Below are 20,208 nucleotides of genomic sequence, written 5' to 3'. Positions count from 1 at the left end.
CTCCGATGCGTTGAAGCCCTGGACTCGGTGCTGACTGAGGGACCTCCGCAAAGTACGGAGAGGAATTACTTCCTCCGAAGACCAACCCAACCTCCAGGCACAGCAGCAGATCTTGAGCTAAGATGGGAATCAGAGCAAGGAGGGTAAGAGGGTCGTCCTGGACTCCCAGGCCCTCCAGCCAGGCCAGCACGGCACGCTCACTGCGCTGCTCCATGAAGGCACCACGGTGCGGGCAGCCCTGCAGCAGTGCCCTGTGCCAGGCAGTTCAGGCAGGGCTACACGGAGGGGCCCAGCTTGCTCCTGGCCCTACAGCTGCTGCGTACGCCTGGGGCTAAAGCATGCCGCGCTGCCCGGGCCTGCGGGGCCTGTATGGAGCCCCTCCGGGAGGGGGCGATACGGGTTTGAACCCTGCAGCAATCGAAGCCCAGCTCCCCTCCTTCAGGAGCGTGTGCAGCACCAGGCTGCTGTCGAACAAGGACACCCCCCACCTCCTTTTGCACAGGGGCCGGTCCATTAGACGTGCTCAGAGAACCAGCCAGACCAGGCCCTCAGGGCAGGTGGCAGGGGATACCCAGCTTCTGGAGTCCAGCTGGCTCCAGCGTGGGCTCGGCCCCAGGCTGCTCTGCCCAAGTCTTGGCACGCAGCGCTGGAAGCAGACCCCACGATGCTGCTGCTGCTGCTGCATCCTCCTGGGAGCCTCCCGCCGACAGAGCTTGGAGCATCGTGCCGGATCGATGCCAGCCTCACTTCTCCCAATAAGCTTGCTTCATAAATAGCAAGAGGAGTCTGCAAATACAGCTCTGGAGACTGCATTAAGCCTTATCAGGATGTGTTGTTTTCCCTTCCCCTGCCCCACCACTGCAAAATTGCGCTGGAATCTCATTACACATCAGCTGAGAGGATGAAATGGCATGTTTGCCCCCAAACATTTTAAGCCAGCCTCATAAGTAGATCAATGCTTTCTTCTCTCAAATGGAATTAGCATCGAATGTGGAGCCGTTACAGACTCATGTGAAAATGCCTTGCCAAAAAAATAACAGCCCCCCTGCCCCCCTTCTCTAGTCCCATGCGAAAGCACGGCCTCCTGCTGCAGTGCGGCACCAACACTGCGCGAAGGGCTCTGTGTGGCTACGGGAGGGGAGAAGCAAAACGCCTTCCTAAAACGGCTTTTCCTGGGGCTGTCGGCAGAACGTGGCCAATACACCAGCACTAGCCTTGGGCACCAGCGGAGAACGACCAGGCCCAAAAGGGCCAGGGGCTGCAGGCCTGGCAGCCTAGGCGGGCAGGCAGCAAGGCACCTGCAGATGTAGTGCTTGACCTCTCCTCTCCCGCTTCGGGAAGGGCTGCGCCATGTCCAGGGCGGCATTTTGCACTTGCAAGATGCATGCTCCCCTGGCTCAGGCCTGCCCTACGGCACTACGCACTGCACGGTGAAACGAGTCTCCGTCCCAGAGACCCTCGTGTCCAGGCAAAGGAGGGTGCAGAAGCTAGTTTGTAATGGGAGCGGTGGGTCCCGCAGTGCGGCTCGGGGAGCGGTGTGGGGGCCGCCACTTGGCAGCTGAGCCAGACAGACGTGTGCTCCTAGAGAGGGAGCTGGCGCAGGTGAAGGAGCTGCTGGGAATCACAATCCACAAACTGATGTTGAGGCAAAGGGCTTGCTTCTCGCCCTCCCTAGTTGGGTGCGGGCTGGTCACAGCCCTGCCAACAAAAGGATGACGGCAAACCACCGCTGGCTCTCAGGACCGAGTCAGCACGCTGCGATCTACGAGCCTCCCACGAGGCACTGAGTGACAGCAGGGCATGCTGAGGTACTTGCCAACAGGGCCAGGACTGAGAAAGGCTTTGCTACAAGTGCTGCCCGAGCCTCGCTCGCTCCTCCAGGCACCTGTAAACAGAGGGGAGGGAGCCCTCCGGACGTGCCACGTAGCCAGCAGCTCTCTCTTTGCTCGGGGCCAGCAAATGCCGACAGCCATCGTTATCAGGACTGCTGCACTATCTAGGAGGCCGATGAGTCCACTGCGTTACTGTACACGCAGCAGCGTCCCCGCTCTGGAGGACTCGCAATCTAACAGAAGACACGATCCAGCCGATGGGGAGGATGAGGAAACGACCAGATACCAGCAGTCAGCAAGGCAAGGCAGGCAGGGGTTCGGGCTGCGCCGGAGCAGAGGGGAGCTAAGGGAGGAGCGGAAGGAGAGCGGGCAGCGTGTGGGACAGACATGATGAATTCCTCTTCCCCGTCCTCTACTTGGCCATGCTGCGTGGGTAGATCGCCTGGCACATACCAGAGGGAACTCGACCCAGTCCACGTGCGCCACGCGCTGGCCCCTGATGTCACTCACACCAATGAAGCGCTTCAATTGAGGCTCCGGTGACGGAGAAGGAAAAGGTCCTGGGGCTTCTCTGCTCCAGTGCAGGATCCTGTTGGGAAAGGCCAGCTTGTCCCTTCTCCGAGGTACTCAGCTAAAGTCTACTGAGAGGTGGATGGGCCTGGGGGTGCAGTGGGGGACTGGGGAGTCACTTCTCTTGACCCCTGCGTGTGCCCTGGTGTGCCGTGAAACCCAAAAGGACTGGCCAGAATTTGCAAGTGCCCTTGGCGAGAGCTGCGGGTGTTGGTGGACTCCAAACCTGGAGTCCGTTCCTCATGCACAGCAAGTGCCCCTGGGCTGAGTGGAGCTTCCCTCAAACCTGGGGAAGGCAGGGCGTCTCCTGCCTGATCTGTCCTCCCTCAGACACAGACTTTAATTCTTAGTCCCTTCTTCCAGGAGAGACTGAGCACAGCCACCCTCCAGCTAAAATGCTAATGGAGGGGGCAGGAGGTGCCATTTGCCCCGACTTGGGTGGTATATCGGGAGAGAGGCAGAAGGCGCAGGAAGCGCCTGGCATTTGCAAGGAGAGTCCAAATGTCCGGCTGAAAATGGACGAGCTGTCAACAAAGCTGCAGCAGTGCAGCGGAAGGGAGAACCACGGCAGGTCCCAGCAGTCCCCCAAATACCTGCTGGTGAGCTGCGAGCCAGCAACACCCTCCTCGCGCCTATGAGCGTGATGCATGGGGATTTCAGTCGTTTACACATCCGCCTCCAGAGATGATGGGAGGGAAGGGTGTCTGAGAAGACTGAAGCCAAGAAGGCAAGAACAGCTCCGTCTTCTCTGCACTTTCAGATGGGAGCTCACCTTCTCTGGTCAGCAGCAGCCCCGTTTGTTGGACACTGGTAGACCCCCCCTTGTCACCTTAAATATCCCTTGCCAGCTGCATCTCCTGATGTGCCAGAGGGTGGTGCAGTTCCCACACCCCCTGGCAGCAACACCGTGTGTAACCCCAGGGACCGGGCCGGGCCAGTAAACCCTTTTACTGTGCAGAGCACAAGAACCGGAACCAGAAATGGAATATTAAATAAAAGATTTCCTTTTATTTAAAATACAATGCATTTATATGTAGTCTTTCCACCACAGGCTACCGGGACACAAGACTGGCAATATTTGGCATGAGGTGGGTCAGGGTCCCTCGCACTGGTGCTGGTGCACAGGCGGGACCCGCTGACTCCAGGCAGGGTTATTAAAGACACTGCGGCCTGGCTCTAACAAAAGTCGGACTTAACTTAGATAAAAAGGTACTGAACTGCAGCTATCCGTTCCTAAACTGCTACCCTTATCTTTTAGAAGCCTAATAGCATTAATGCTGATGCACTAGATCTATGCAGTACTCTAGCTGGCTTGTGAGACTAGTTAAAAAAACTGTACAATTTTATAAAATTTGTGTTTTTACATTAGTTACACAAAACCTATACTTCATAGACCTTTACTTCATATCATAATGAAAAGGTTTGCATATCATAGGCAGACAGTGACTATGCTGGTGAATACTAAAAGTGTCGTAATACAATACGGTGTAAAAATAAAAAAAAGACAATATAAATGATTATCAAAAGGAAAGTTAACAAAAAAATCACGCTACAACAGACTAACAGAGGAACATTCTTCAAGGCCACACACAATATCTTCAAAATAGCATCAGGCACCTGCCAATTCATGTAGTGTGAAATTAAACATCAACTTTCTACTCGAAGGTAGAACAACTTCAAAAACATGTCAAATTTACAGAAAAAGCACAAAAGTAAAAACCACATGCATTAAACATGATAAATAGACTTCATATCGTTTAAGGCCTGGACAGCTTTCTAGTAGATAGATGGCTTAGAGTTCTCTTCCGAATTTGGCTAGCTACATCAGTTAAATCTGATCCCGACTGGCTCATCACGGCTTGTGTCTAAAGGCTGTAGGCAGGATGTGCCACAACACAGCTCACATACTGTCTCGTTATAGCAGATTAACAGAAGTGCTCATTAGTGCACGTATTAACTGCTCTGGGTAATGCAAAAACGTTCATAATTAAAAAAAATAAAAAAAGATACATTTCAGGCTTCCTTTATTAAGCAGCATATTTCAAACAACAGCTTTTAAAGTTAAATATTTAATATGGCCATGGGGGTTTCTCTCTGTAAACAGTACATCAAACTCACACCCAACCGCTGGTAAGTTTGTAGAACATCTCTTCATCTAAACTTTCGTTCTGGTCTTTTGCCCGCGTTGACAAGAAAATGTAGCCACCAATGAACTCGTGAACCACTTTGCAATCCACCTCGGTGCAAATGAAGGACACCCGTACATCATCTGCGAACTCGACAGTGACCTGAAGTGCAAGGCATACAGGTTAGGAAGGACGAGCCGGTCTGGAACAAATCGTGCTGGCTGCAGAACTGGCCTCTCCCTACGCTGTTTTGTTTCTCCCCTAGGGCAGATGCTTCCGCGACTGTCTGAACAAAACCAGGTCTGGAGCTGAAGATGCAACAATTTTTCCAGGCCCAAACACTTTCAATCTCCTTCATTCCTCAGGACTGAATATGGCTCCTTTGCAGCAAAGGTTATTTCCCGAGACACTGACTGGATAGAAATCGGAAGGAGGGCAAGTTTTTCTGCCAAATTACGACCATTTCCAACCAATGTATGCTGGCTCTGTAACTAAGTCTCCCACTGGAAGTAGTGATAGCCTGAAAGATTTCCTCCCGGGGTTGGGTTCAACTCTGGTCGAAGTCAGAAGCAGCTTCTATAACTAATGCGGAAGCAGGCATTTTACAGTGGAGGTGAATAAGGCCCTTACTACAACTATTTATGGGACTCTTCCCCTCCCCTGCAAAACACGAACTGATTAGCAAGAGATACAGCCAGGCAAGTGATACCGTCACCACAACCCTCTAGCCCAGGGATGCAGGAGACTATAGTAAAGCCCGACATGGAAGCCTTACACTGTTTTGCTTAAGAAATGAAGCAGCACGTTTCCACGAAACAGCCCAGCCAAAGGTACGCTCTCTCCTCAAGTGACACACCGCCGTTCTAATTCAAGCCAAGCCTTGCAAGGTATGTTTGGGCCAAGGACACGTGGGGAACAACATCCTCTTACCATTTTGATCTCCCAGTTTACGTTCCACTGTTTCATGTTGCTGAATCGCCATGTTTTAATTGCATCTCCTGTGCTTGCATCCATTCTTATCAGTCTGTTATAGGCAATCCCAATCAGCTCTTCTTTCTTGCCCCCTTGGAATCTACCATGCATGGATTTAGAAAGAGAATTTTTAAACGTGCAAAAATGCTTTAAAGTCACTCGCTGACCTGACTGCTAAAACACACGCTGGAACCAATGCAATATTCACTTTCTTTCCGGCACTGATGTGACTTACTGCTCAAAAGCTATAACCAAGTTCAGTTAATGCAGGAACAGCTTCAAATCCTGCCACTGACATGAGCAATTTCAGATTTTACATGTGAATGTTCAGGGTGCGGACTCAGTTGCGCATGCGCAAACATTTACAGAAACCGGTCCAACACAACGACATCATTCCCGATTACAAATGCCTCATGGTAGCTAAAAATACAGGAAAGAGCTCGAGTTGTTTACGCATGACACTTTATCTTACCATATATAGGAACCACTGACCTTGCAATGAAGTGTGTGATGCCAAATTCTGGTAGAGATTGCCAAGCTTGGATAAATCTCATCTTTGCTTCGATTAGACTCATCTGAGCTACGTTCTGATGGGCCTCCAGAATCCTGGCTGTGATCTGAATGCAATCAGACACACTGCCTTTAGGCAACGGTGCTACATTTGCGATATTGCAAACAAGCAAAAAAAAGTGTGCATCAAGATACTAGATCCACTGGCGACACCATGAATAGGGGAGAGTTCAGAGCATCTTTGGGAGGTTTAACAAGTCACTGATGCTGTTACACAGCTGTTCTACTGTTTCTGAACTGCAAGTCATACCCCTTATATTACTGGACATCAAATGGAGTATTAGAAACACCAGCTGCCATTTTTATCATGGTTAATAAAGGATAAAATGGAGCTGATTTTACCCTTGTACCTCTGGACTTTTTCCTTTTAAATACCAGTCATAGCTGCCATGTCCAACTATTTGGACACACATTCAACATTAGCATGCAGGATGGGAACGGATTCCAGTTTTTAGCATAAAAAAGATTCTACTTAACCCTTTTGCAGCACAGTTTGCTGGGGATCAGCATGAAAAAATTAAGGGTTTCTATGTTCCTCAATGCGTTTTGTTCTAGCAGTCCTCACAGGGCAGTAAGGTCTTAAACTATTTTTATTTCAATCAAACTTATCTTAATTTTAGGTTTGCTGTCACTTACCAAGTCTCTTATATAGCCTGGCTGAAGATGACAATGCGAAGAAAAGAAAAAGGAGGCAGAAAGAAAAAAAAGCAATCAGAAATATGGCAACAAAGCAAAGAAAAAGTGTAAATTCTCTGCAAACCAAAGTTCAAGCAATAACATGCACATTTCCTGAGGAAGAAAAAAGCAGCAAAAAGTGAATGCAAGCATGAAAAAGGGAACAAAGAAGCACAGAGCAACCCCTTGCTCTAGATCCATCAAAATGGGGTGGTCTCAGACATTTATTTAGTCTTTACAAATGTTTCAGAATTTCAAAGGTGGCCAAACCGGAAAGCCAGAGTGAAAATTTCCATTTTCACCATTCATTTTAAGGTCTTTGAGCAGAACTCAAGTGTACTCAGTTTAATAAGGAGTGCAAAGCCGTTTTGCTGTTAAAAAAAGCAAGAGCAGCTTCTGTTACTTAAGTATTTTCTTCTCATATCCGCATGCTACCTTTTCTCCAGGAATGTAATAAAAAGCACGCAGTGCCGTCCATGACGCTAACATCAAACAAGCAAAGCAGAAATAAAGAAAACGGCAATTTTAATGCAACCTGGTCATGGAAGAAACCCCTGCTCTAGGGACTGCAACTGTAACGGAGATCTTCTGTTTAAGCTAGATTGAATTTCTCTTACAAGTAAAGCAGCAGAAACTCTCTGCTCTGAGCAGAGTCGATGCCACAAGAACAATTCAGGTATTGCTCTGGGAGCCCCAGGACTCCGAGCAGTTTGGCTTTGTACACTGACTTCCCGTTTCCCAAACCCGTCCTAACGCAATGTCAGGTTAGAGTAACATGAACAGGCTGGAGGTTGGTTTTTAAATCAAATGTCTGTGTTTCTGTATCAACCGCTCCTCCGCCCATGGAACTGATACAGTAATTAAGGCAGTCTGCAGGATGTGCACGTCCATATTGACCTATCTAGCGCTGGTCTAATACCGAGATTGAAGGCATTAGTGAAAACCTGAAATATCATTTTAATGATGTTGTAAATTTATATTCCAGATAAATTTGCACTTAGTAAGAATTTCTCCCCTGGCAATTACACCAGATCAATATAATCCAGCAGTCTGGGGCTCCTCTCTCGCCAGTCTAGGTTTCACGGATTCCCTTGGGGCCGCACTTCCTCCATGCCGATCTACATCCCATCATCGGGCAGGATCAACTCTCAGTGCGACCTTACATAACCTCCAGCAAGGAGGAAGAAACCAAACAAAATAAAAAAGGAGAAAAACTGCTGAGGATCCTTACTACCTTGGTGAACAGGTTATTTTTCACCACAGCTAATTTTCAAAGGGGATCAATAGTTTCCATCATAAATTGTGGACTAATTGAGACTTTTCTACAATTTTTAAATGTCCCTACTCATCTCCAGTGTTGCACCTATTAGTTCTTAAATCAACGCAAATGCATACTAAGAAAATACTTTTTCAGGTATGTTCTTTTTGCAGTGTTTATGTCTACAACGCTTTATATACGAGAACTCATGATATGAGCCAACTTCCCCCATCTGTGTGGATATACAAAGGCTTATCCAGGAGAATCGCAGGAGTCCCTTTCCACAGCTCTTACGAGCCAATAGAAGCTGCAGTTGTTCCCCACTCTTCTGAATGGCAACTTCCTTCCTGATCCGCAGAGTTCACATTCAGATGCACTGACTATTTGAGCAGCATACCTCAGTTAAACTCACTCGGAAGCCAGCAATCAATCTTTATTTCTTCTTTTGTACCAAAATACCATGTTTCCTTGGAAAACCCACATACTGCATTTTCTCACATAGTACACACCCTTTTCTCAAAAATCAGCCGCTCCAATTTGGGGTGCAAGTCTGAAGTGGGGAAGATTACCAGTACTTTTCTGCCCAGAACAGAAGCACCCAACTTTGATTCCTGCTTCAAAACCAACTGCCCAGCAGCAGCGGTGGCATCTCGGCAGGCAGCGCAGGGAGTCAACGGATTTAACGGTTCATTGTTCTTTAGTCCACCGGTGTTAGCTAACGATAGTCTCTCTTTTTTAAGCATCTCGGTGTTCCACTAATCATGCTAACCTTTCTTCAGGCAATCTTGCTTCCTGGTAGCTACTCCTGGTCTGTCTCTTCTCCTCCTTGGTCTCTTTCACATTCTTGCAGACCTTTTAGCGGTGTCATTGCTCTATAAAGCCATAATTCTGGGAAAAAAAAAATCTCCCCCCCCAACTCTATACTCAAAAACAAGGTGCGGATTTTATTTTGGGGCATGTTGTATGCAAGAAAATACAGTATGTGTTTATTTCCATCATAAACAGTCTGACTCTGCCATGCAATGAGTAGCTACAAGCATTCAAAAAGTAAAAATCCCCATTTTAAAAAAAGAATGATTGTTTTCAGAGGTACATATTTCTTCCTTTTTTAATTACTGGAACCGCGCAGGCATTGTCACTTTACACCACGATGCAGTGAAAAGGAGTTAAAAAAATGTGTTTAAACCACCGACCCCCACTGATCAAACCCTTGGTAGATTGCTACTGCTCGTCATCTCAGAGAAAAAACTCAGTACCTTTTATTAGATAATGTGGCCTGAACAGTTAAGATCACTGACGTGATAAGCTTTTCTCTCTTAATTTCAATTACAACCACAAATTAGATTTCCAACACAGGATTTTCAGAAACACGATGGGTAACTGTTGTTAAAATGCATCACCATCTGCTACAGTTAGGGTGAACTGCCAGCCATGTAGGTGTCCCTGAGAATTTTGCCATACCACTAATTGGTTTTTTTAAGGGACCCGGGGCTGGGATTGTCAAAAGCAAGATTTCCACAAAACAATTAAAATCAAGTACCTGTTTGTTCTTGTACTTTTTAAGGTAGCGAGGTGACACCAGGCATTCGGGATTAATGTCCGTTGTGATCTGCTCTGGCATTAGCTGTGGGTCTGGGTTCAAATGCTGCATCTTCAAAAATGACAGGATATTCTGAACTTCCAGGTTATAGGAGCTGTCTGCCATGGTCTTGCCCTTGGACGCTAGCCTGCAGGCTGCCATCCAGTGCGCGTACTGCTTTTCCTGGGATTCAAGGGAAGGTCCATGTCATCAGCATCATCTTGCCCACGCGGACAGAGGCTCATTGCATTTTTCAGTGAAAGAATCAGAACAGGCGGAATACAAAAACGTGTACATTGCTTAGGACAAGGGAATGTAAGGAAAAAGGAAGAAGGGCCAATCCCATGTATCATTTCAAGGACTGCTACCGAGCATTTCCATTTGTACATTTTGTTTCTTTGGTTTGCTTTTTTTAATAAAAGGAAAACTGAGTGTAGAGGATGAGTGGAAGCAAGCAGAAGGCAAGATACATAGACAGTCCAAGCAAAACGCTTACGTTATCACAGCGAAGCCAGATTTCATTCATACCCTCCGCAACTGGAATGAGAAGTTTGATATTAAACTTCTGACCAGAGATGTTTACATCAGGGGTGACCTCACAGCCTGTAATAAAAACCAGAGATTAAAGTGTGCACAAATACACACAGGCTTCAAAAAATAGATTTCTAATCTAAGGGTATTGAATGATATCTCAATTATATGATGGTTTTAAGACACCACAGAAGTAAAATATATGCTACATTTTGTTTCCAAAGCTGAGGCAGAATATTAGACAATGACCACAAAACACAGTATGGAGAACAGATTGATGGCTTTGGCTGAAAGGCATAGCTATTTGCCAGCTTGGAATGGATGTGATGCAACAGAAAATAATGTGAGACTACACTGTTGGACTTTGCCAACTGCCTGAATTAGACCCTAGTCTAACATGTTGGGTTCAGCAGTGAATCATTTCCAAACCAATGGAAGGAAAAAGAGGAAGAAAAAACTACCTTGGGTGTTGGGTTGAGTGTCAGTAATCTAAAGCAGTCATCCTATGACATTATTTTGACGGGGCATGGTACTTCTGTCTTTAGGGATAAGGTGCTACTTTCCCTAAATTCCAGTCTCTTTAACATTTAATTTTTTTATATTCAGCGTTAAGAGTCACGAGGACTCCGATTTCTTGAAACATCCAAGATCACGTGGGCATAACTTCAACTCAAGTCTCCAGAATTCTTTTAAAATGCCGTCAGAAGCAGCTATGGCAAAAGCTCCCAAAAAGGTATTCTAGGCTATTCCAGGCTGCACATCTCTGTAACTGTAGTGTGAGATCATTTGGCAGCCTGTCGGCTATTGCCTCCATGGTAAAAAATGAAGTATGTCCACAGTTTCTGCTGCCTCGTAACTCTCCAAGTAGGAATATGTTACTTCTGGCTATAAGGGACAGTAGCATTAGGATTTTTTAATGTAATATGAAAGCTTTGTAGACTGCATCTGATTAAGAATTGGAAGCCCACAGAGAGAATAAAAGGTTGCGTTTGGAGAAAGAAAGCACTGATACACAAACCCACAAACCCTATTTGCTGGTCCTAACTTGTTTTTAAAGGCTGACTATATACTTCATTTTTAAATAGCTTTCATAACAAAAGGTAAAATTACAAAGTGTATATACCATATACTTCTTTACTGTAAAGCAAAAATAGGTTAAGTCAGACCTATGGTTCAGATAATTACAGACGTTAACAATGAGCTTTGAACAGTTGCGCTGTAGAAAACTAGGCTAAGTTTTCCAATGTACATCTGATCCACACAGTTCACTTCTTCAGCGTGATTTCTCTCTGTCTCTGTGCCCCATGTTTTTCTTCTATAAAATTCAACACTATTGATTTCTAAAGAATCAAAAACAACAGTAGCAGGCTTGTTTTGGATAAAGTTATCAAAAGAGGTTTCCTTACCTCTTAAGTTCATTTGGTGAGCTGGGGTCCCATTGGATTCTTCTTTGCTTTTATAGCAGGAAATAGAGGTATCTTTGAAGGTGCACCAATACGGTTTATAACCTTTTAGCGTCAGCTTCTTAGGCCTGCCAGACAGGTTGATGGATATACTGCATTAGATCTATAGCTCATTTGAGCAATAGGTTTAGAAAACAAGAGATACTGGGTAACTTAGGTTCTTAAACGAACCGTCTGTTCTTTGAACATATTCCATACGGACAAACTTGATTTAGGAAACCGGGACTCTCCCCACGCAAGTGTTGCCACAGCCAGGTTTAAAAAACCCTTTACACTGCAGGAATACTGGATCAGTAACAAAGAACTGAATGCTATTTCAATATTTTATATTTTCTTTATCCCACCATGGTGAGACTTGTTAAACTAAACTAAACCTGAAGAAACCATGAACTTAGGATCTCCAATTCAAGCACTTTCATGGGCACACGTATCCAGATAGGTCCCATTAATATTTCCAGGCTCTCAAGAGACATACTAATAAAGACACCTCCATGAATCATGGAAAAATGTTGTTTTCTACAATAAAAAAGAAAGGTCTCCAGTTTCAAAAAAATACCCAGTCTTCAGCCAGGGGAGAAGTGCAAGCGCATTTTTCCATAATCTGTCGACATGCCTGGATCCACATTTCCCTTTGTGACCCTTGTTACATTCCTTTCAAGTGCTGGGGGCAGGGCAGGGTAGGGCAGAACGGTTTGGCTACTAAGCTTAGTCATCTTGCTGGGAGGTTCAAGGTAAATGTCTTGAGCCCCAGTGATGCCAATGGCTCTTTTATGATTTTCTTTAACTTTTGCACAGCAAATGGGTCAGAAGAATGTAAGAGTCATGTTCCAACCAAGACCGAGATGTTAAAATGTGTTTCTTCTCATTAAATACCGTTTGGCCCCCCGTTTCAAAAACAAGTCCTAATATACACTCTTGCCTCTTTATGAGGTGAAGAGACCTCTCTGCATTTAAGATATTCTATGTAGAAAGCCAGATGACAAAAAGAATACACTCTGGTTTCAATCTACGTCTGCTGCCTTTGAAGTTGCAGCAGTTTTTGCTGAGACCATTGCCAAAAACTCAGACAAACTTGGCTTTCTGTTTAGTTTGAGGGCTAAAGAAACACAATTTAGCCCCATTGTCTCAAGCTGTAGCAACAGATTTGATCAAAATGCGGCCACTTAAAATGAAGCAGACGTGGCAGTTTCAAGATGAGAAGATGCTAATTAGAGCCAGAACTAGAAATTTGGGGAGTTACCTCTGTGGGTTTGTTTAAAACTGAAATACTGTATTTACTCAAATCTAAGATGACCCCTAATTTAAGACAACCTCCTCCAATCATTAGATTTTATACATGGCAAATTCATAAATTTGTTAGAATATTCCGGGTACAGAACCTAAGTATTGGGAGGTTGTCTTGAATCTGCACCCCTCCTCCCCAACGGCTACAGAAGGAAAAGCAGTAGCGGGGGGAGGGGTGGGAGAAGTCAGGTGCCCCCCTTATCCTCTGCCCCCCCCAATTATTTCCCCCTGCAGCCTTCCTGTCCCCCACCCTCAGCACCTGCATCTACCCCCCCCCCAGCTCCTCTGCCCCCACTCTCCCCAGGCTCTGCTTCTTCCCCTCCACCTTCCCCACCCTTACTGTCAGATGCTGCTAGGCCTCCCTCCCCTTCTGGAGCCCACCACGTGGAAGCTCAGCCCTTGCCGGGCCATGCCGCAGTGTTGGCACTGCCGAGTGCCCAGGCAGGGGAAGGACTTCCCATTGCTCTGTGCCCAGGAAAGAACCCAGCCAGAGCCAAGCTGGGGCTAACAGTGAGGGGAAAAGGGAGTGGGGTAGTAGGGCAGAGCCTGAAGAGGGGGAGCAGAGCTGGGGGTAGGAAGCTGCTGTGGGTTGGACTCTGGCCCCGACCCAGGCTCAGGGCTGAGCCAGATCCACAGCAGCCTCCTGCCCCAGCTCCATTTTGTGCATGAATCTAAGGCAAGGGACTCTTCCCCCCCATGCTGACTGGGGGAAAATCCTCATCTCAGATTCAAGTAAATATGGTAGGAGTATTCAGAAAGCTTCAAAATATTCACCTCTCCTTTCCTCCATCCCACTGATCTGAGGGAGTCTCATGAAACTACTTCCAAACAATACACCAGGATTGCTCCTGATTAGAACTCCAATTAGCAGTTAACTAGCTTCTTCAATTGTGTCAATTTTATTAACAAAAGTATACTACACAGTAGTAACAATTAGGACTCTTTTAAAAAGGAGAAAACATTCACCTACATCAGGGATAGGCAACATTTCTGGCTGGAGTGCTGAAAACACCACAATGTCTACCTTGAAAGGTGCTGGAGCGCCAACTCGCCGGAGCCCAGAGCAGCTGTTTGCAGCCTCCGGGCTGCAGCCAGCCCATGGAGTCCAGTCTGCTTGCAGCAGGGCTTGCAGCCCCCCACTCGGCTGCTGGGAGCAGCCTGGGCTCTGTGGCTGGCAGCAGCTGCTTAGAGCCTGGGCTGGCGGTGGTGTGCCAAGCAAAATGGCCTGGTGTGCCATGCTCAGCACATGTGCCGGGGGTTGCTGACCCCAACCTACATGAACAGAGATTCCAGCCCCGAAACCACGGTATAGGAATCAAATAGAGACTAGAGAGACCCAGGCCTAGTCAGGCATAGCTAACTTGATAAATACGTATTGTAAGATGAGCAAGAGATTTCACGGGATGTGCTCTGGCTCCAGAATCAACCCAGTATATAGAAGACAGGTTCTTCACAATGCTACTTTTTGCAAATGCTTTTGCTTTTGGTGTGGCACCGAACCCACGAAAGCTGGATGTACATCTATTCCCAGTTTCCAGAACTTTCATCATATTCTAAATGCAGCACGCATTCAATTGCAAGAGAGCGCTGTGACTGCCAAAATATTACTCAGGTCCAGACATGACTGTTCCCAGTTTCCATGCATCATGATCCAAGTCAGAAAAAAATCCACTCTTCAGTGAAAAGGAAGAGCGATGCAGTTAACTTAAATCTATTCCTTTTAGCAGTTAGGAGAGAACAAGCAGGCAGAATCCCGCTCGGCTGTTAGTCACCGAGCCCCTCTCAAACCAAGAAAAGCACTTGAGTGAAGTTTCTAGCTAGGTTATAGAGTCACATAGCTAAATTTAGGAGAGCCTGATTAACTTACTGGCATTAACTTCATTACACAAACATTTCAGCACTAGCCACTAGCTAAGAGTAGGCAGGAAATTCTCTTTCACCCACTCTGAAGCGAGGGTGTATACATGCATTTGAGGATGAAACATTACAAAATACAAGCTTTCATCTGAAGAACTGAATGAACGTCTTACAATATTAAATAAAGTTGTAGTAGAGTGATTTCAATTAGATTAGGAGCAGAGCACCCTGGCTAGGTGCTGGGCAAATCGAGCATAAACAAAGTTGTAATATCACGAGCAGCAGGGTATTTTTAGCTAGAACAGCATACCGTCAAAGTGCTAGATGAGATGACATTGCAAGCAAATCAAAGTAGTAGTAGTGTGCAGTAAAATCTCAAGACAGTAAAAAAGAATGAGTATTATGCAGTATTATAATTAATTATTCATTGATATTATCACTTTCACCAGTGTCTCGTTCCCATTAGTACTTACTTGAATACTTTAATGTAGTCAGCAAGCTCAGGAATTGAAGTGATGTCACCCTGAAAATAAAAGATCATTCATTTCATTCATCTGTCAGATGCAAGACTCAGTTCTAAGATAGGCGGGTCCACAAGGAGAAGACTTTAGAGGCACTGATTCAGTTTATTGGACAATGCCCTACAATCACTCAAAAGCAATTTCTCTGGTTATGAAGGAAAAAAAGCTTGACAAAACTGCACTGTCAAATGCCCAGGGCTCACTGACTGCAGCCTGTATTTTCTTAGAATACAGTTTATTTCACAGAAGGAGTACAAAAAAAATATATATATCCACTATAAACAGCAGGCACCTGACTATTAAATATACTAAATTGTGAAAGTCATTTCTGTACAGACTTTCTGGATTTCTTCACATGCACAGGTGAAACAGGACTGTGGCCTTTGCTGTTTATTATGGACAAACTATTTTAAAACTGCCCAGTATGCTGCACATTCATTTACTAAGATATGGATTGTACTGAGACAGTTACTGAAATGGGCAACCTGATTCGATGCAACCGTTTTGTAATTTCTCACCTGGCACCAATGTTTCAGAGAAATCCAAAGAGGTCCCTACCCCCCCCCCCCCCTTTTTTTGTTTTTTGTTTTTGTTTTTAATATAGAAAGCTACTATTTATGTAGCACCTAGAAAATATTTTTCCTCCTACTTCTAAAATTCATATTAATAACAATACCCAAGTTAAAGAGGTATGATGATCTCAAAATCCACTGTTACCAATTTAAAAGCATATTTAATAAAACTTAAGACAAAAAGGTTTTAAGGTATTTTATGCTTAGCATACAGACAGCTCGTTTCAGAGCTAGTATAAGCATGTGAAATTTGCCTAACCCGAGTTGCTCTTCTGAACAATTTGGGTATAACCAGGTCTGAATCTGGCTCCTCTTCTTTCACTGTTTGACTCTATAGAAGAGGCACAAGTATTTCAATGCTTCTGGGCTTTGGAAGCTTTAACATATGAAACCCGCAGGTGTTTTTAAAGCACATGATATGTACATAGGAAAAAAAAATGGTTAAATGCATGTCAGGTTAAGGACAAGATGCAATATAATGCCAATTATACTGTCACAACTATCTGTTAAGAAGTTACTTTTGAGAAAGAACTGTGAATATCAATCTAAACCTTCGTCCGTAAAAGAGGGAATCGTGAAAGAAAAGCTAAAAATGAAGAACTGAGTATTTTAACAGCAAGTAGATGAAAGAGAATTTAAGTTAACTGGAGTTTTTCTGGACTCTGTAGGTATTTTAAGAAATGTATTTTGTCAGTAACATGGCTCAATTGATACAGGAGGCCTTCTACTGAGATCTGTTTTCACCCAGTTTTCAACTTGGGTTAACTAAGGCTTAAAGAGGACAATGCCACTTCCTTGAAGCCACACAGACAGACTGCAGTTCTTAATGGATTAGTGTCCAATAATATACAAGGCTCAGTTTGTTGCTACAACTAAAATAAATTATAGTAATAATTTATTGTTATTTCTACAGAGGAGTAAAGAGTCAGGAAAGAAAGCGTTTCACTGTGAGCAGATCAACAAAGTCCTACTTATTCAACTTGCTGGGTTGATCAACGAGTGTTATGTTGCATTATCTAAGGGTTAGGACATAATGCCAAACACCACTTTATAACCTGCTAACATTTCTCACGTTACTATACAATATTATGTTCAGTTCTAGTTCATTCCCTCCCCCAAAAAGCAAATAACACAAATAGAAAGGATTCAGAAAAAAAAGGCAGCAACAATTCTTAGATATATGGAAAGACTTTGACACAAGGGAGATGAAAAAATTAGGCTTTTTTAATGGAGAGAGGAGAAGCATAAGATAGGACCACAGGAGAGATGTTGCTTCACCAGCAAACCTAGAGTAGCTGGACACACCAGCCTGCCCATTATCGTTAGCATTTAGCCAGCTTTGAGCAGCCATCAACACTTACCAGAATAGTGGATGTTTTACCACCTTCCAAAGTAATTTCCAAGTCAGAAAGGGCAGCATCTACTTCATCCACCTCTTTGTCACTGTTGTTCAAGTGATTTTCTGAGGACATGATTGACAGCTTGTTGATGTGATACTGAAACAGAAGTTACAAATCTTGAATTGCCTTTAAAAATACAGAATTTAAAAACAATAGAAAAGAATGCCACTTCTATGACCGAATAGGAATTGCATATTCACAGTCATCAAAGCAAACAAAACCCATGGTATTATAGCATGTACGGGCAAATCATACTTGTGAATGACCACAGCAACAGCAGTCAGAGGAAGGCCTGGTGATCCATGTACTTGGGTGGTGCGCCATTCCAAATGTTAGTAACCAGAAGATAACGTGTTCGTGCCCTATACCCTGACCGATCACATAAAGGTCTATCAGCTGTACTGAACAGTCCTCTGCTTCAACTGATACCAGTAACAACTTCCATCTCCAGCTGTACAATACATTTTACACGTGGAGATCTCAAGCATAGGGATACAAGACGGGATTGCAGCAGTATTTCCCATGAGCCTAGCTAAGGTAATGGAGGTCAACTGGGGGTTTGATTGTCAACTTCAACAGGAACAGAATAAGCTCGAAGCTGAGCACTTCTGAACACCCCAGTGTAAGGTTACACAATGCAGCAGCATGTAGAGACATCCAAGCCAGATAAGCACCAGAAACAATTTAGCTATGCCAGCACCGTGCTTCTCTGGGACTAATTAGCTCTGCTTCTCATCAGTGTAAATTAGCCTGGTGGACTGCTGCACAAATATGACTATGCTGCTTCTAGTGAAGTAGCTCGTCTCTTCACAGCATTGCACTGGACAGGGCAGACACACCCCAAGTTCCTTGTCCAAGATGACACATACACAGTGACTATATAATGTGACTGAGTCCAGAATAGAAGCCAGATTTGAGTCCTATTCCAGTGCCTTAGTCATAAACCCATCCTTTCCTACTGAGTTTATAACAGATGCAGGATTTATCTTGGGTCTGACTGTCCCAGAATCTGACTTGCATTAAAACAAGTGCAGGACAGCTATTTACACACACAGTTTGAATGGCAATTACCTCAAATTACTCCATTTCTCCCCACTGTCCTGGAGAGAGTGTTTTTGGTACTTCAGACACTTGAAGTAGGACAATGGGCTTGTGGATCTGTAGGTTCCCAGAATAGAAGGCTTTGTCCCGGGAGAAATGCAATGTCTGTTTTTAGCCTACCAAATTAAGACATATTTAGCTTTACAATGTTTGGTGAACAAAGAACTGCTGAGGACCTCATGCGTGTTAGGGGCATGAGATAGCATAAAACTGTCTTTATGTGGCCATATAAAACTTATCTTCCTATAGGGAAAGAACCCTTCAGTAGCGTTGGTGAAACCAATTCAGCTAATTCTCATCCCTTCCAGCTCAGCACGTGACCAAACATCTCAGAAAACACTTCTTTCAGAGTTGCTCGTGCTGCTTTGTCGTATGATTTCTGGGAGCTCTTCCCTAGAGACACTATAGGACACACTCTCTAATAGGTCTGGATGACCCGGCTGCCTCTCTGAATTAGCCTATAACACAGGTGGCCAACATGCCACAAGTGGCATCTCTGCGTCTATGATATGACAGATTGGGGAAGGGGCACGCAACACTGCGGCAAAGCAGAAAACCAAGCCGCAAATCAGGTAGGAAGCAGAAAGCAAAGTGGAAGATCAGGCAGGGGAAGGGGATCAGATTGGCTCTTGGGGAGGGCATGGGGCTTAATTTATGGCACTTGTGCCAAAAAAGTTGCCCTGCTAGTTTAAGGTACAAATCTAACCTGCCTTCTGCCTGATTTGAGACTAACATAGCTAACTAACTAACGCGTAGCACTGCACTGATAACGCAGACCTAGCCACATCTCAGCTCTTGCTGTAAACTCTCAATATCATTGGGTTTTGCAGGAAGGAGACGTAACAGAATACCCTAAACTATTAACTTAAATCACATATTTGAGAGAGAAATGTTGTTCTAGCCACACTGTTTAAGACATGCCAGAAAAATGCAACAGAAGATTATACAGGGTTCAAAACAGGAATAGCTGGTCTTGCCATTTCAAAATAGTTATTTGCAATTGCTGTTATCCAGCCTTTCCTCTTTGTACTGCCTAACAATAAAAGTAGTGTTGTGTATGTTTAGAAGAGTACCCATGTTCCCCAAAGATGAAACCATGGAAAGTGCAGATTCTGCAACAAAGCTAGATCACCAAAAACAAGCCTACAAAGCAGCTGATGAATCAAGTCCCACCTACACTAGAGGCCCTGTCTCCACCTATGAACCAGCATGGCTGCGCTCCTCTGGGACAACCCAGATCACAAGACAACGTGCAGAAGAACGGAGGACAGAGCTTTCTGACCCGAGATCTGCCATGGCACGTACTTCTGAAGGGGAACAGATGAGCCCACAATCTGACTGCCTGAATGAAAAACTACAAACCCTGTCTACTGAAGCTTTTCTACCATAGCCTGAATGGCATTTCTAGCATCAGCTACTCTCTCTTTTGTTGAACTGAAAAAAAAAAAAAAAAAAAAGGAACAAAAAAATATACTTGTTGGAAACAAAATTCACCTTTTGTTTCCTTTGTGCTGCCATAAACATGCCCATTGTTGCACCACAAACAGTGGCTGCAATGATAGTTGTATCAATTTGTGCTGCTATTTAGCGGCAGACATCTGCTTACTTTATGGTGGGAAAAGCGTGGAGAGACTGATCCTCCACACCCCAGGAATTCCTGGGCAAGACTGGGCCCCTCAAGCCCAAGGAACATAGATCCATAGATGCTAGGGTAGGAAGGGACCTCAGTAGATCATCGAGTCCGACCCCCTGCATAAGCAGGAAAGAGTGCTGGGTCTAGATGACCCCAGCTAGATGCATATCCAACCTCCTCTTGAAGACCCCCAGGGTAGGGGAGAGCACCACCTCCCTTGGGAGCCCGTTCCAGACCTTGGCCACTCGAACTGTGAAGAAGTTC

General features: G+C 45.0%; 1 protein-coding gene across 2 annotated transcripts in view; it reads right to left on the bottom strand.

Moving 5' to 3' along the window:
• Positions 1 to 3,390: 3,390 nt before the first annotated feature.
• Positions 3,391 to 20,208, bottom strand: part of FERMT2 (FERM domain containing kindlin 2) — an 85,264-nt gene continuing 68,446 nt past the window's right edge. Inside the window, exons 7-15 of one of the 2 annotated variants that reach the window (XM_006278432.4) lie at positions 17,172 to 17,306; positions 15,191 to 15,240; positions 11,520 to 11,644; positions 10,079 to 10,185; positions 9,544 to 9,765; positions 6,707 to 6,727; positions 5,993 to 6,117; positions 5,459 to 5,600; positions 3,391 to 4,690 (exon numbers count right to left, since the gene is read on the bottom strand). In XM_006278432.4, the coding sequence (XP_006278494.1) occupies positions 4,517 to 4,690; positions 5,459 to 5,600; positions 5,993 to 6,117; positions 6,707 to 6,727; positions 9,544 to 9,765; positions 10,079 to 10,185; positions 11,520 to 11,644; positions 15,191 to 15,240; positions 17,172 to 17,306 (1,101 nt within the window). In that variant the 3' untranslated portion in view covers positions 3,391 to 4,516. The remainder of the gene's footprint in view (positions 4,691 to 5,458; positions 5,601 to 5,992; positions 6,118 to 6,706; positions 6,728 to 9,543; positions 9,766 to 10,078; positions 10,186 to 11,519; positions 11,645 to 15,190; positions 15,241 to 17,171; positions 17,307 to 20,208) is intronic. The other variant, XM_006278433.4, reaches the window with a different exon arrangement.

The sequence above is a fragment of the Alligator mississippiensis genome, chromosome 2 (genome assembly GCF_030867095.1).
Source record: "Alligator mississippiensis isolate rAllMis1 chromosome 2, rAllMis1, whole genome shotgun sequence".
Taxonomy (NCBI): domain Eukaryota; kingdom Metazoa; phylum Chordata; order Crocodylia; family Alligatoridae; genus Alligator; species Alligator mississippiensis.
The sequence above is the reverse complement of the archived record's forward strand: the minus strand, read 5'-3'. Positions and strand labels throughout refer to the sequence as shown.